At 43.6% G+C, this 15,375-nt stretch overlaps 1 protein-coding gene across 1 annotated transcript in view; it reads right to left on the reverse strand.

Annotated features, from left to right (window-relative positions):
• Window positions 1–15,375, reverse strand: part of LOC110500599 (phospholipid-transporting ATPase ABCA1) — a 279,746-nt gene that overhangs the window by 171,167 nt on the left and 93,204 nt on the right. The window contains exons 16-18 of the mRNA XM_090214665.1: window positions 6,342–6,543; window positions 5,557–5,673; window positions 3,603–3,774 (exon numbers count right to left, since the gene is read on the reverse strand). Of these exons, the coding sequence (XP_090070791.1) occupies window positions 3,603–3,774; window positions 5,557–5,673; window positions 6,342–6,543 (491 nt within the window). The remainder of the gene's footprint in view (window positions 1–3,602; window positions 3,775–5,556; window positions 5,674–6,341; window positions 6,544–15,375) is intronic.

Consider the following 15,375-nt stretch of genomic DNA (forward strand, 5'->3'; position numbering starts at 1 on the left):
GAGGCCGAGCAATTGCCGTACCAGGCAGTGATGCAACCGGTCAGGATGCTCTCGATGTTGCAGCTGTAAAACCTTTTGATAATCTCAGGACCCATGCAAAATCTTTTTAGTTTCCTGAGGGGGAAGAGGCTTTGTCGTGCCCTCTTTGTCTTGGTGTGTTTTGACCATTCTAGTTTGTTGGTGATGTGGACACCGCTCCTTTTCCTGTAGTCCACAATCATCCCCTTAGTCTTGGTTACGTTGAGGGATAGGTTGTTATTCTGGCACCACCCGGCCAGGTCTCTGACCTCCTCCCTATAGGCTGTCTCGTCGTTGTCGGTGATCAGGCCTACCACTGTTGTGTCGTCTGCAAACTTAATGATGGTGTTGGAGTCGTGCCTGGCCATGCAGTCGTGGGTGAACAGGGAGTACAGGAGGGGACAGAGCACGCACCCCTGGGGAGCTCCAGTGTTGAGGATCAGCATGGCAGATGTGTTGCTACCTACTATCACCACCTGGGGGCGGCCCATCAGGAAGTCCATGATCCAGTTGCAGAGGGAGGTGTTTAGTTCCAGGTTCCTTAGCTTAGTGATGAGCTTTGAGGGTACTATGGTGTTGAAAACTGAGCTGTAGTCAATGAACAGCATTCTCACATAGGTGTCCAGGTAGGAAAGGGCCATGTGGAGTGCAAACGAGATGCATCATCTGTGGATCTGTCTGGGCAGTATGCAAATTGGAGTGGGTTTCTGGGATAATGGTGTTGATGTGAGCCATGAACAACCTTTCAAAGCACTTCATGGCTACGAGGTGTATGAGGTCTGTAGTCATTACTCAGGTTGCCTTTGTGTTCTTCTGCGCAGGGACTATGGTGTTCTGCTTTAAGCATGTTGGTATTACAGACTCAATCAGGGACATGTTGAAAATGTCAGTGAAGACACCTGCAAGTTGGTCAGCACATGCCCGGAACACACGTCCTGGTAATCCATCTGGCCCCGCAGCCTTGTGAATGTTGACCTGTTTAAAGGTCTTACTCGCGTCGTCTACGAAGAGCGTAATCACACTATTGTCCGGAACAGCTGATGCTCTCATGCATGCCTCAGTGTTGCTTGCCTCGAAGCGAGCATAGAAGTGATTTAGCTCGTCTGGTAGACTCGTGTCACTGGGCAGCTCGCGGATGTGCTTCCCTTTGTAGTCTGTAATAGTTTGCAAGCCCTGCCATATCTGACGAGCGTCGGAGCCGGTGAAGTATGATTCAATCTTAGCCCTGTATTGACACTTTGCCTGTTTGATGGTTTGTCGCAGGGCATAGCTGAATTTCTTGTAAGCTTCCGGGTTAGAGTCCCGCACCTTGAAAGCGTCAGCTCTACCCTGTAGCACAGTGCAAATGTTGCCTGTAATCCATGGCTTCTGGTTGGGGTATGTATGTACAGTCACTGTGGGAACGACGTCCTCAATGCACTTATTGATAAAGCCAGTGACTGATGTGGTGTATTCCTCAATGTCATCGGAAGAATCTCAGAACATGTTCCAGTCTGTGATAGCAACAGTCCTGTAGTTTAGCATCTGCCTCACCTGACCATTTTTTTTATAGACCGAGTCACTGGTGCTTCCTGCTTTAATTTTAGCTTGTAAGCCGGAATCAGGAGGATAGAGTTGTGGTTGGATTTACCAAATGGAGGGCGAGGGAGAGCTTTGTACGCGTCTCCGTGTGTGGAGTACAGGTGATCTAGAATTTTTTTCCCTCTGGTTGCACATTTAACATGTTGATAGAGATTTGGTGGAACTGATTTAAGTTTCCCTGCATTAAAGTCTCCGGCCACTAGGAGTGCCGCCTCTGGGTGAGTGGTTTCCTGTTTGCTTATTTCCTTATACAGCTGACTGACTACGATCTTAGTGCCAGCATCTGTTTGTGGTGGTAAATTAACAGCCATGAAAAGTATAGCTGAGATCTCTAGGCAAGTAGTGTGGCCTGCAATTTATCACAATATACTCTACTTCAGGCGAGCAAAATCTAGAGACTTTCTTAGATTTTGTGCACCAGCTGTTGTTTACAAATATGCACATACCCCCCTCGTCTTACCGGAGGGCGCTGTTCTATCCTGCCGGTGCAGAGTGTATCCCGTAAGCTGAATATCCATGTCGTCTTTCAGCCACAATTCCATGAAGCATAGGATATTACAGTTTTTGATGTCCCGTTGGTAGGATATTCGTGATCGTACCTCGTCTAGTTTATTGTCCAATGATTGCACGTTGGCGAGTAATATTGATGGTAATGGCAGCTTTCCTAGTTGCCTTCTGCGGGTCCGGACGAAGTATCCGGCTCTTCTTCCTCTGCATCTCTTCCTTTTGCGAATAATTGGGATGTCTGACCTGTGGGGTGTTTGGATAATATTTTGTGAGTTCTGCTTGCTGTTGTTGTTGTTGTTGAAAAAATATTTGTCTAATCCGAGGTGAGTGATCGCTGTCCTGATATTCAGAAGCTCTTTTCTGCCGTAAGATACGGTTGCAGAAAAATTATGTACAAAATAATTTACAAATATCGCAAAAAAACCCACATAATAGCACAATTGGTTAGGAGACCGTAAAACGGCGGCCATCTCCTCCGGCGCCATTTGGTTGAAAAGTTGGTCAAATCAACAATGCATTGAGAAATCTTTCATTTCATTTATGTGCAATAAAGTTTTATGTGGACTTTGATATTGTATTGCAACACTTAAAGTCACAAAGAGCTTTGTGGACACAACATTCAACTGGTATTTGATGGTGACTAAGCACTTGCTCGTCCTTCCCTTTACTTGTCATGCTTTGTTCCCTCGCTTCAGTTCTGGCTTTCATTCCGCTTGCTCAGCTGAGACCTGTTGTCTTCTTCAGTTCTCTCTCTCTCTCTCTCTCTCTCTCTCTCTCTCTCTCCCTCTACCCACACATTGTCTATCTATATCTTTCTCTCTCTTTTTCTCTCCCTCGTTCTCACTGTCCCCACCCACTCTCTTCATCCTCTTCATCTCCCCACCTGTTTTCTCTCTTTCCCTCTCCCTCACTCACTCTCTGGCCTTGTTGACTGTCTTCATTGTGTGCCATCTTAACCTTACCTAACCTCTTGCACTCGTTTTTCGACCAGCAATTAAATGACTCCCCCTTACACCCCGGCACTGCTGCTAACTTACTTTATTGTACTCTCAGAAGACTTGCCTCAACCTGAGCTGTGGCCATACTTCTAACACCATGAGAATAGAGCGATGCCAAAGTTCTTTGATGAAAGGATTAATGCAGCAGAGCTAAGAGTTTAATATTGCTATTGGCTCTGTTGTAGACAGGCAGATTGCAGCACAAACCAACACACACAATCAACTTTGTGTAAGCAGTGTTATGGCCCTGAAAAGCACTATGTAATGTGGTAACCATGGAGAGCTGATAGTTTGTATGACCTCTTCTCACCTCTCCACTGTTATAGCTGATGTGTGCTGACCTTTCTGGGGCAAAATGGCTCCTGGGCCATGGCATCAACCAGGTTACACATTGGCAGTGGATGAGGTGAGTTGCCTCCATATGTCAAGTGTTAAATCTTTGAGCACCTGGGAAAGTACTACATCAATTCAATCAATTTGTATTATTATTTTACTTACATAGTGGTTGTTTTTCCTGCGCCATTGTGACCAAGGAAAGAGGTGATGTGATTCTCATAGAAGTCCACACTAAGTCCATCCACAGCAAGCTTTTTTCCCGTTTTATAGATCTTCACAAGGTTCCTGATTGAGACCCCTACCTTCATATTGGGTGGTGGCTTTTCCAAATAATCTTTAAAATAAAACACACAAAAAAAGAGATGATCCTGCTTTAGACAAATGTCACGTGTCTTTAAATGCATGTATAGATGGTAAATAATACATTGCATACATGAAATTAGATGTTTATATATACATATATATATATATATATATATATATATATATATATATATATATACACACACACACACACACAGTATATAAATATACTGAACAAAAATATAAATGCAAAATGCAATGATTCAAACGATTTTACTGAGCTACAGCATGTTTAAGGAAATCAGTCAATTGAAATAAATTCATTAGGACCTATATGGATTTCACATGACTGGGCAGGACCGCACCACCCATTGGGAAGCCAGGCCCAGCCAATCAGAATTTGTTTTTTCCCCATAAAAGGGCTTTATTACAGACAGAAATTCTCCTCAGTTTCAACTGCTGTCCAAGTGGCTGGTCTCAGACAATCCTGCAGGTGAAGAATCCATATGAGGTCCTAGGCTGTCATGGTTACACGTGGTCTGCGGTTGTGAGGCCGGTTGGACGTACTGCCAAATTCTCTAAAACAACGGTGGCGACGGATTATGGTAGAGAAATGAACATTCAATACTTTGGCAACAGCTCTGTTGGACATTCCTGCAGTCAGCATGACAATTGCATACTCCCTTAAAATTTGAGACAACTGTAGCTTTGTGTTGTGTGACAAAACTGCACATTTTAGAGTGGCCTTTAATTGTCCCAAGCACAATGTGCACCTGTGTAATGATCATAATGTTCAATCAGCTACTTGATATGCCACATCTGTCAGGTGTATGGATTATCTTGGCAAAGGATAAATGTTCACTAACAGGGATGTAAACAAATGTGTGCATGACATTTGAGAGAGATAAGCTGTTTGTGCATATGGAACAATTTGGGGATCTTTTATTTTAGCTCATGAAACATGGGACGTAAGCATAATTTCCAAATCATGGTAATTAATATGGAGTTGTTCCCCCTTTGCTGCTATACCAGCCTTCACTCTTTTGGGAAGCTTTTCCACTAGATGTTGGAACATTGCTGCGGGGACCTTCTTCCATTCAGCCTCAAGAGCATTAGTGAGGTTCGGCACTGATGTTGGGCGTTTAGGCCTGGCTCGTAATGACATGTCATTACTACCCTGCATGAATCTGCTCTTATTTTTGCCTAAAAAACACCAAATTTGGCACTATGTTCATTGTTGTTTAACTAGCTAACGTTAGCTGGCTGGCTCATTAGCTAATGTTAGTTGAGTCTCTACTTTTATCCAATGTAAAAAATGTTGTTGCTGCATAAGACCAAATCCAGGTGTTGAGTCACATTTAGCCTATTCCAGAACGCATACTGGTATTTGAATATAGCATGAGAAAAGGGAATCTGGACACAATGTGGACATGGTGGGCACGTTCAAATTTCAGTGTAAACGCATGATGACTCCGGAATTCCACTCCATGATCAGAATACGAAACGGCCTAGACACGGCCAATAAAACTACATTGCACCTCCCTCGACCAAATGTTAATTAGCAGTCATTTACTAACGAGGCTTTGACTTTCCGAGCTCAACCTTGTTTTTCCCCCTGCATTATCTGTCTATTATTATCTAACACAAAATCAAGGTGCCAACAATCAGGAGTCTAAAGTTATAATGAACTAGGCTTATTGAGGTTGCATTCAGTCTGTGATGGGAATGACCTGTGTTAAACCAGACAAATAAATAACTGTTGCGTAATGCCTGAGTGTGGGTGTGTTTGTGTGAATACCACTGGCTACTATACCATTGTATTCCATGGGATCCTTGAACTGACTAGGGTCAGCGTTGGGCACCGCAGACATCCCGCACCAATAGGAGGCCATGAAAGGGAAGGACCACGGCTTGGCTATTCCATACTGGCCTGTTATCAAGAGTGGAGGAACATCATTCACATTTTATTAACAGCTTGAGGGATGACACTTTGCAGTGCATGTTTCCATCCAGCTAGACTGGCACAAATCCCCCTCTTATTTTAATTAGAGAAGATGAGATGAATATATTATGGCAGTCTGCTGGGATATTCGATTTGTTTTCTGGTTATTGACCAACAACAACACATACACGAAGAGTGTATCAATTCTGTGTACTCTGTGGATTCCGTAATTACAATATAACGTACATTTGGTCTATAAAACAGTTTAACCCCCAGCATCACACGGGTGGAATGTGTTCCATTTATGTACATTATGTTCATGTCAGTGGGACATACGTTACTTATCGACTGCACTTTATCCACTAACTGATGTCATTATGAACAGCACTTGCAGAGCATGGTTTCCATATTAGGACATTCACACCTTAATGGAAGTTGTGTCACAGTCACTTGGAGTTGGAGAGTCCTAATATGGACACCGTACTGTGAGCATTACGTTATAGGGTGACGTGAATCCTGGGAGACGCGGATACAGGGTCAGTTTTTCCCCAAAGACGGTTACGATTGGGGGAGGGGAAGCCGATCCTAGATCTGTACCTAGGGGAAACTTCACTCCGGAGTGTGCATTATTGATGGCTTTCTCATGAATGAGTTACCTGGGAAGACGTTCTCAATGTACCACGTGAGCAGCCAGTAGATGAGGGCGTCGATGAGCATCATGATGATGGACACGATGAAACTGTACCGATCTCCCTCAGGATTTTGGGCAATGTTACTCCACTGGATACCGATGCCCTGCTCCTCATACTTGGCGAAGTTCTCACAGCCATACCCGAAGGCCACACACGACAGCAAACTCTGGAAATGGATACAGTTTAGATCTGATTGGTTATTATCCAAGAGTGGATGTCGGGCTTCATGTCAGATCATCATTATCACCTTCAACATTCGTGAGGCAGAGCATGTGAGGAACCTCAAGGCAAAAAAAAGGACTTGTACCAGATATGCAACACTGTCATTGAATTATACACAACATTTAGGAGCACGTGCTCTTTTAGACTGACCAGGTGAATCCAGGTGAAAGCTAACATCCCTTATTGAGGTCATTTGTTAAATCCACTTCAAATCAGTGTAGATGAAGGGGAGGAGACAGGTTAAAGAATGGTGTTTAAGCATTGAGACATGGATTGTATATGTGTGCCATTCAGAGGGTGAATGGGCAAGACAAAATATTTAAGTGCCTTTGAACGGGGTATGGTAGTAGGTGCCAGGCACACTGGTCTGAGTGTGAAGAACTGCAACGCTGCTGGGTTTTTCACGCTCAACCGTTTCCTGTGTGCATCAAGAATGGTCCGCCACCCAAAGGACATCCAGCCAACTTGACACAACAGTCATTTTGGAAGCATTGATGTCAACATGGACCAGCATCCCTGTGGAACGCTTCCGACAACTTGTAGAATCCATGCCCCAACGAATTGAGGCTGTTCTGAGGGCAAAGGGGGGTGAAACTCAATATTAGGAAGGTGTTCTTAATGTTTTGTACCCTCAGTGTATCGTGTGATTTTTCAATTGAGCCTTTGACTAGGATCAGTGCCTACCCTAGCTATGGGAAACCATGGTCGTGTTCAATAGGGCCAATTGTAGAAAAACCTTTTGCAACAGTATCTGTATTCTAATTGGAAACATTCCATCCTATTTTAAAATGCTTCAAAACCATCTTTGATACAGTAGGATATTGCTAGGGAAATGACAAATGGTGCTTTGCCCATGACACATCCTCTGGTACAGCTGATCACTCTCTTCTGCCATATTGCCTGCCAGCTGTTTGGGCATGCTTCATTTACCCCAAGTGTTTAAGCCCAGGCAGATGCCACAAACACTTAATAAAGCCTTGTAGACCAACACATGATGTACAACAGCACCAAAAAAAACATTGTAAATGTTGGCCCTCTTCTGTCGCATCGAACACCCGCCAACTGCCAATGTCTGTAATTGAATGACATTCTGAATGAGTGACAATAGGGGAAGTTATGACCCTACTGCAACACCCGAGGTCTGACCTGAACGCTGTCCGCAGTCTCTACATGCAAAGCCACTGGCACCCATTCAACTGTCCCCCTGAGTCCGAGCTCGGACACGTTCGACTGCCAAACAATTGGCAGCCAATCATGGTACAAAGGGTGATGCAGGGGAGCAAGTGACCCCTCCCTGACCTTTCAGTGACAGGCTGACAGAGTGACGGTGCAGCTAATCTGACTTTGAGAAGGGCAAAAGCCCCAGAAATAAACAGACCACCCGCTATGAAACACATCAACACGAAAATACAGAGGCCACACATTATTACTGTCCTTGTGATATCACACACACAGCTAATATCTCTGCATAGGCTAATATCTCTGCGTAGGCTAAATCCTCAAATCACAACAGTCATTAATATGAATGCAAATGATTTGCCATTATTAAAATGCATTGTATGAATATGATATCAAAGACAATAGTGGGAGTTGTGTGTGTTTCTCTCTGTGAGTGTGTGTGTGTGCCTGGAAACGGTGTACTTTATTCTTTGTTGGCTGATGAAAATACATCCCTCTAATAAATAAACTACAGGGATGGACTGGAAGTCAACACGGTCAGAGGAACATTGTTCATGCAAATGAGAGGAGTAGCCCATCCGTCTCAACAGGGGGAGTGGAGGAATGAAATCTCAATGCCAAGGGCAAAACTGCACAAAGTTACTTTGTGCACGGAATACATTAAAAGTCGTGTTTTTTCCGCCCCTCTACATACACAAGATATGACACACACCTAGGAAGAAATAAGGGAGATGCCACAAGGATTATTGGCAACTTTTCCACACAAACACAGGAAGTTGAAAAGGTTTGGCATGGGCCCTCAAATACAGCTGCAACATTGAGAGCATCTTGACTGGCAGCATCACCCAGTATCATCAGCCCAGTACATCACTGGTGCCTGCCATCCAGGACCTCTTTATCAGGCGGTGTGAAAGGAAGGGCCGGAAAATTATTAGACTACAGCCACCCAAGCCATAGACTGTTCTTTATGCTTCCGCACGGCTATCAGTATTGGTGCATCAAGTCTGACACCAACAGGCTCCTGAACAGCTTCTATCCCCAAGCCATAAGACAGCTAAATAGCCAACAGAATGGCTACATGAACTATCTGAGGTGACCTTTGTGTTATAGTGTTCCACGTTCTCTACGCACACTCACAGGACTCTACACACTCACGCACACTGACACTCCAACACACACATAACATGCACACACATTTATAGTCACTCTACACACACACATACAATCATAATTTACACTGCTGCTACTCTGTTTATCGTATATCCTGATGCTTAGTCACATTACCTCTATACATGCCTACCTCCATCACTCCAGTATGACTGCACATTGTAAATACTGCACTGGAACTGACCCTGTAAAAAGCTTCTTACTTTCTTGTTTTTTCTTGTTTTTGTTCTCCCTTATGTTCTTTTTAGTGCTACTGTACATTTATATTGATTACTGCATTGCTGGGTTGGAGCTTGCAAGAAAGGCATTTCACTGTAATTGTGCACAAAACATTAAAACTTGAAAGTGAACATAATAAAAAACCCTGAAAACACTTTTCAGAGAGAAGATCAGTGTCGTTGAGTTGGCATTACTTGTTTGAATGTGTTTAAAGGAAATGTATACTGGCGTGTATACTGGTGTGAAAAGATAAACACAGAACATTGTCAGGTGCCAGGGTAGGCTATTTTTTGAGGCCGCGGCTAAATATTTCAATTTTCAGAAACAAGGAATCACGGTTCTACTTTAAAGTCTCGAAAGATGTGTCTCCGCGGCAATGAAGATTACGAACGGCTGTGTCTTTGTCTCTGCAGAACAGACAGTTCCATGACAAATGATCCTACACAGAGCAGAAAGGTCACTCAGAAAGGCTACAATAAAAGTTGAGCATGTATGTGTTATTTATCTTTTCATTACAAAACTTCCCCATGGGTTTATTCGGTCTCAGTTATCCTCTTTCTCAAGTATGTGCATTATAAAGACTTGAGTTACACAGTATGAGTGAGTGCTCGTAGGGGTGACTGGGGTTTGTTGTAACAGTGCTTATTACCAGTGGTGTGGACATGAGTCACATGTCTTGGACTTGAGTCTAACTCCAGACTTGAGATTGGACTTGATATCAGTCACCGGCTTCATCAATCAAGTGCATCGATGGTGTAGTCCCCACAGTGACCGTATGTACATATCCTAACCAGAAGTCATGGATTACAGGCAACATCCACACTGAGCTAAAAGGAAGAGCTGCCACTTTCATGGAGCAGGAGCATGTGGCAGGGCTTGCAAACTATTACGGGCTACAAAAGGGAAGCTCAACCGTGGGCTGCCCAGTGACACAAGCCTACCAGACGAGCTAAATGACTTCTATAAGCGCTTCGAGGAAAGCAACACTGAAGCATGCATGAGAGCACCAGCTGTTCCAGACGACTGTCTGATCATGCTCGCCATAGCCGATGTGAGCAAGACCTTTAAACAAGTCAACATTCACAAAGCCGCGGGGCCAGACAGATTACCAGGATGTGTACTCAAAGCATGCGTGGACCAACTGGCAAGTGTCTTCAATTACATTTTTAACCTCTCCGTGACCGAGTCTGTAATAACCACGTTTCAAACAGACCACCATAGTCCTTGTGCCCAGGAAAGCGAAGGTAACCTCCCTAAATGATTACTGCCCCATAGCACTCATCGGTAGCCATGAAGTGCTTTGAAAGGCTGGTCATGGCTCACATCAATAGAATCCTCCCGGATACCCTAGACCCACTCCAATTCGCATACTGCCCCACCAGATCCACAGATGACGCAATCTCAATCACACTCCACACGGCCCTTTCCCTCCTGAACAAAAGGAACACCTATGTGAAAATGCTGTTTATTGACAACAGCTCAGCATTCAACACCATAGTGCCCACAAAGCTCATCACAAAGCTAAGGACCCTGGGACTGGGCATCTCCCTCTGCAACTGAATCATGGACTTCCTGATGGGCCACCCCCAGGTGGTAAGGGTAGGCAAGAACACATCTGCCACACTGATCCTCAACACTGGGGCCCCTCATGGGTGCGTGCTTAGTCCCCTCCTGTACTCCCTGTTCACCCACGACTGCGTGGCCAAGCATGACTCCAACACCATCATTAAGTTGGCTGACGACAGTGGTAGGCCTGATCACCGACAACGATGAGACAGTCTATAGGGAGGAGGTCAGAGACCTGGCAGTGTGGTGCCAGGACAACAACCTCTCGCTCAATGTGAGCAAGACAAAGGAGCTTGTGGACTATAGGAAAAGGAGGGCCGAACAGGCCTCCATTAACATTGTAAGGGCTGAAGTGGAGCGAGTGGTATGGTATGGCAACTGCTCGGCATCTGTCCAAAAAGGCGCTACAGAGGGTAATGCGTACACCCAATACATCACTGGGGACAAGCTTCCTGACATCCAGGACCTATATACTAGGCGGTATTAGAGGAAGGCCCAAAAAATTGTCAAAGACTCCAGTCACCCAAGTCATAGATTGTTCTCTCGCCTACCTCACAGCAATCGGTACCGGAGTGCCAAATCTAGGACCAAAAGGCTCCTTAACAGCTTCTACCCCCAAGCCATATGATTGCTGAACAATTAATCAAATGGCCTCTCAAACTATTTACATTGACCGCCATCCTGCTTTGTTTTTACACTGCTGCTACTCGCTGTTTATTATCTATGCATAGTCACTTTACCAATTATCTCGACTAACCTGTACCCCCGCACATTGACTTGGTACTGGTGTCCCCTGTATATAGCCTCATTCTTCTTAAGTAATTTTCCTGTGTTACTTTTTTGATATATAATTTTTTTAAACTTTCGTTTATTCAGTAAATATTTATTTTACTGCATTCTTGAACTGTTGGTTAAGGGCTTGTAAGTAAGCATTTCACTGTAAGGTCTACACGCGTTGTATTCAATGCATGTGACAAATACAATTTGATTTGATTTGTAGGCTATATGTACGAAAGAAAAACCACTAAATTGGTGTCCCGGTCGCGGCCGGCTATGACACGTGACGCCTCAAGCACGGTGATGCAGTGCCTTAGAACACAGCGCTACTCGGGAGGCAGTTTTAGAGATTTATAACAGTTAAATTGTTGTATTCTTGTTTCTCCTCGTTGTTAGTTAGTAAACTTAGCTAGCAGCTAACATGCTGGATGGCCAATAATAAAAATTTGAAATGCATCCACAGTCATAATCATAACCAATGTCAACTTTCGTCAATTGTGTTACATAGCAAGCTAGTAGAAGTATTTACATTTGCTGTTGTTACACTTTTGCCAAAAAGTTACATAACAATTTAGCATGTGCCAGGCTAACTAGCTAGCCAATTCCAGTTATGTGCTAACATTTGCTGGTAAACCTAGCTTTAGGTGGCTGGTTGTAACATTACAGCTTGCTGTTTAGTAGCCATATCTACGACTAAAAAGAGAAGAGGTAGGGCCTCCCGAGTGGTGTAGTGATCTAAGGCACTGCATCACCTTTATTTAACCAGGTAGGCTAGTTGAGAACAAATTCTCATTTACAACTGTGACTTGGCCAAGATAAAGCAAAGCAGTGCGACACAAACAACAACACAGAGTTACACATGGAATAAACAAACATACTGTCAATAATACAAATGAGAAAATCTATATACAGTGTGTGCAAATGAGGTAGGATAAGGGGGGTGAGGCAATAAATAGGCCATAGTAGCGAAATTATTACAGTATGGCAAATTAAACACTGGGGTGATAGATGTGCATAAGATGAGTGTGCAAGTAACGATACTAGGGTGCAAAGGAGCAAAAAAAAAATATATATATATATGTTGATGAGGTAGTTGGATGGGCTATGGATGTCCACTAGAGGCCGTGTGCCACATGGGCCGGGAGGCCTATGGGGCGGCACACAATTTGCACAGTGTCGTCTGGGTTAGGGGAGGGTTTGGCCGGCAGGGATGTTCCTGTCCCATCACGCACTTGTGACTCCTGTGGCGGGCCGGGCACAATGCACGCTGACACGGTCGCCAGGTGTACTATGTTTCCTCCAACACATTAGTGCGGCTGGCATCTGGGTGAAGCAAGCGTTGTGTCAAGAAGCAGTGCAGCTTGGCTGGGTTATGTTTACGAGGACACACTACTGTCGACCTTCGCCTCTCCCGAGTCTGTACGGGAGTTGCAGCAATGGGACAGGACTGTAACTACCAATTGGATACCATGAAAAGGGGATAATAAATAAAAAGAGAAGAGATTTTACAATCGAGATACAATTGATCTCCGATTGTAAAACCTCTTCTATTTTTAGTCATAGATATGGCTACCTGTAATTGTTTAGCTAACTTAGCTAGCTACCTAAGTTAGCAAACAGAAAAATAATTAGATTTCCCCCTACTGTAACACTGTAGTATAATCGCCAGCAATACATAAAATGGGTCTCAGTAGATCAACTAAAGTTAGGTAGCTAGCTAGGTGGCTTGCATGAAAAATAACGAACTTAGCTAGCCACCATATTTGTCATATGGTGCTTTAGCTGAGTTTCTAGCTAAATCCAACTCTTTGTTTAGAATCCTCTTCGCTATATTTCAGTTGAATAATATATGGTTGAATGTCACCATGTAGCTAAGAAAAATGCTCCATCTTTGAATCACGCCATTCTGGTCTGGGCAGTTCTTTCAGTTTTTCCCAAAGGATTGTGTTTTTAGTATCCGCCTCCCTTTCAAAAAAGTCTGCCTTGAGGGAGGAACACGGCCAGAGTTCGCACCACCCCAGAGTTGTAGTCTTTCAGAGACTGGAAAAATGTGTCAACTTGTATATTTAGCAATGAATCCACTGATAGGTACATCGCTGAAGACATCCAATGGCTCTATCAAACAAGGACAACTATATCTAAACGCACAAAAATGTATAGTGCAATGAGTATCACATCGAGCCTTTGGAAAATGCAACAAAGCAGCACTACATTTATTTTCAGATCTCGCCCCCTCCATCAATAGACCGGAAGCCGTCTGCTTTGAATGTTGCGAGTTCATGCGGGAAGCACATGTAATAGCAGTAATTCTGCCCCCCAAAAAATAAATACAGCTCAAGGGATCATTTTTAAGAGTTGTTTGGCAAGGATACAGTGCCTTGCAAAAGTATTCATCCCCTTGGCATTTTTCCTATTTTGTTGCCTTACAACCTGGAATTAAAATAGATTTTTTGGGAGGGTTGTATCATTTGATTTACACAACATGCCTACTAAATACAAAATATGTTTAATTGTGAAACAAACACGAAATAAGACAAAAAAACAGAAAACTTGAGCGTGCATAACTATTCACCCCCCAAAGTCAATACTTTCTAGAGCCTTCTTTTGCGTGGCATATCTACCCACTGGGATGTTTGCCCATTCTTCAAGGCAAAACTGCTCCAGCTCCTTCAAGTTGGATGGGTTCCTACTGGTGTACATCAATCTTTAAGTCATACCACAGATTCTCAATTGGATTGAGGTCTGGGCTTTGACTATGCCATTCCAAGACATTTAAATGTTTCCCCTTAAACCACTCGAGTGTTGCTTTAACGGTGTGCTTAGGATCGTTGTCCTGCTGGAAGGTGAACCTCCGTCCCAGTCTCAAATCTCTGGAAGACTGAAATAGGTTTCCCCCAAAAATGTCCCTGTATTTAGCGCCATCGATCATTCCTTAAATTCTGACCAGTTTTCCAGTCCCTGCTGATGAAAAACATCCCCACAGCATGATGCTGCCACCACCATGGTTCACTTTGGGGATGATGTGCTCTGGGTGATGAGAAGTGTTGGGTTTGTGCCAGACATAGTGTTTTCCTTGATGGCCAAAATGCTACATTTTTGTCTCATCTGACCAGATTACCTTCTTCCATATGTCTGGGTAGTCTCCCACATGCCTTTAGGTGAACACCAAACGTGTTTGCTTATTTTTTTCTTTAAGCAATGGCTTTTTTTCTGGCCACTCTTCCGTAAAGCCCTCCTTTCCTGATCCGTGAGTTTTGGTGGGCGGCGCTCGCTCTCCATATTCTTTCCATTTTTTAATAATGGATTTAATGGTGCTCCGTGGGTTGTTCAAAGTTTCTGATACTTTTTATAACCCAAACCTGATCTGTACTTCTCCACAACTTTGTCCCTGACCTGTTTGGAGAGCTCCTTGCTCTTCATGGTGCAGCTTGCTTGGTGGTGCCCCTTGCTTTATGGTGTTGAAGACTCTAGGGCCTTTCAGAACAGGTGTGTATATATACTGAGATCATGTGACAGATCATGTGACACTTAGATTGCACACAGGTGGACTTTAATTAATTATGTGACTTCTGAAGGTAATTGTTTGCACCAGATCTTATTTAGGGGCTTCATAGCAAAGGAGGTGAATACATATGCTCGCATCACTTTTCCGTTTAAATGTTTTTGAAACAAGTAATTTTTTTCATTTCACTTCACATATTTAGACTATTTTGTGTATGTCCATTACATGAAATCCAAATAAAAATCAGTTTAAATTACAGGTTGTAATTCAACAAAATAGGAAAAACATCAAGGGGGGTGAATACTCTTGCAAGGCACTGTATGTGATTTGGAAACGACATAATCTGTTATTTCTGATACTATATAG

This window comes from Oncorhynchus mykiss, chromosome 21 (genome assembly GCF_057628025.1).
Source record: "Oncorhynchus mykiss isolate SJ-2025 chromosome 21, ASM5762802v1, whole genome shotgun sequence".
Classification (NCBI taxonomy): Eukaryota; Metazoa; Chordata; class Actinopteri; order Salmoniformes; family Salmonidae; genus Oncorhynchus; species Oncorhynchus mykiss.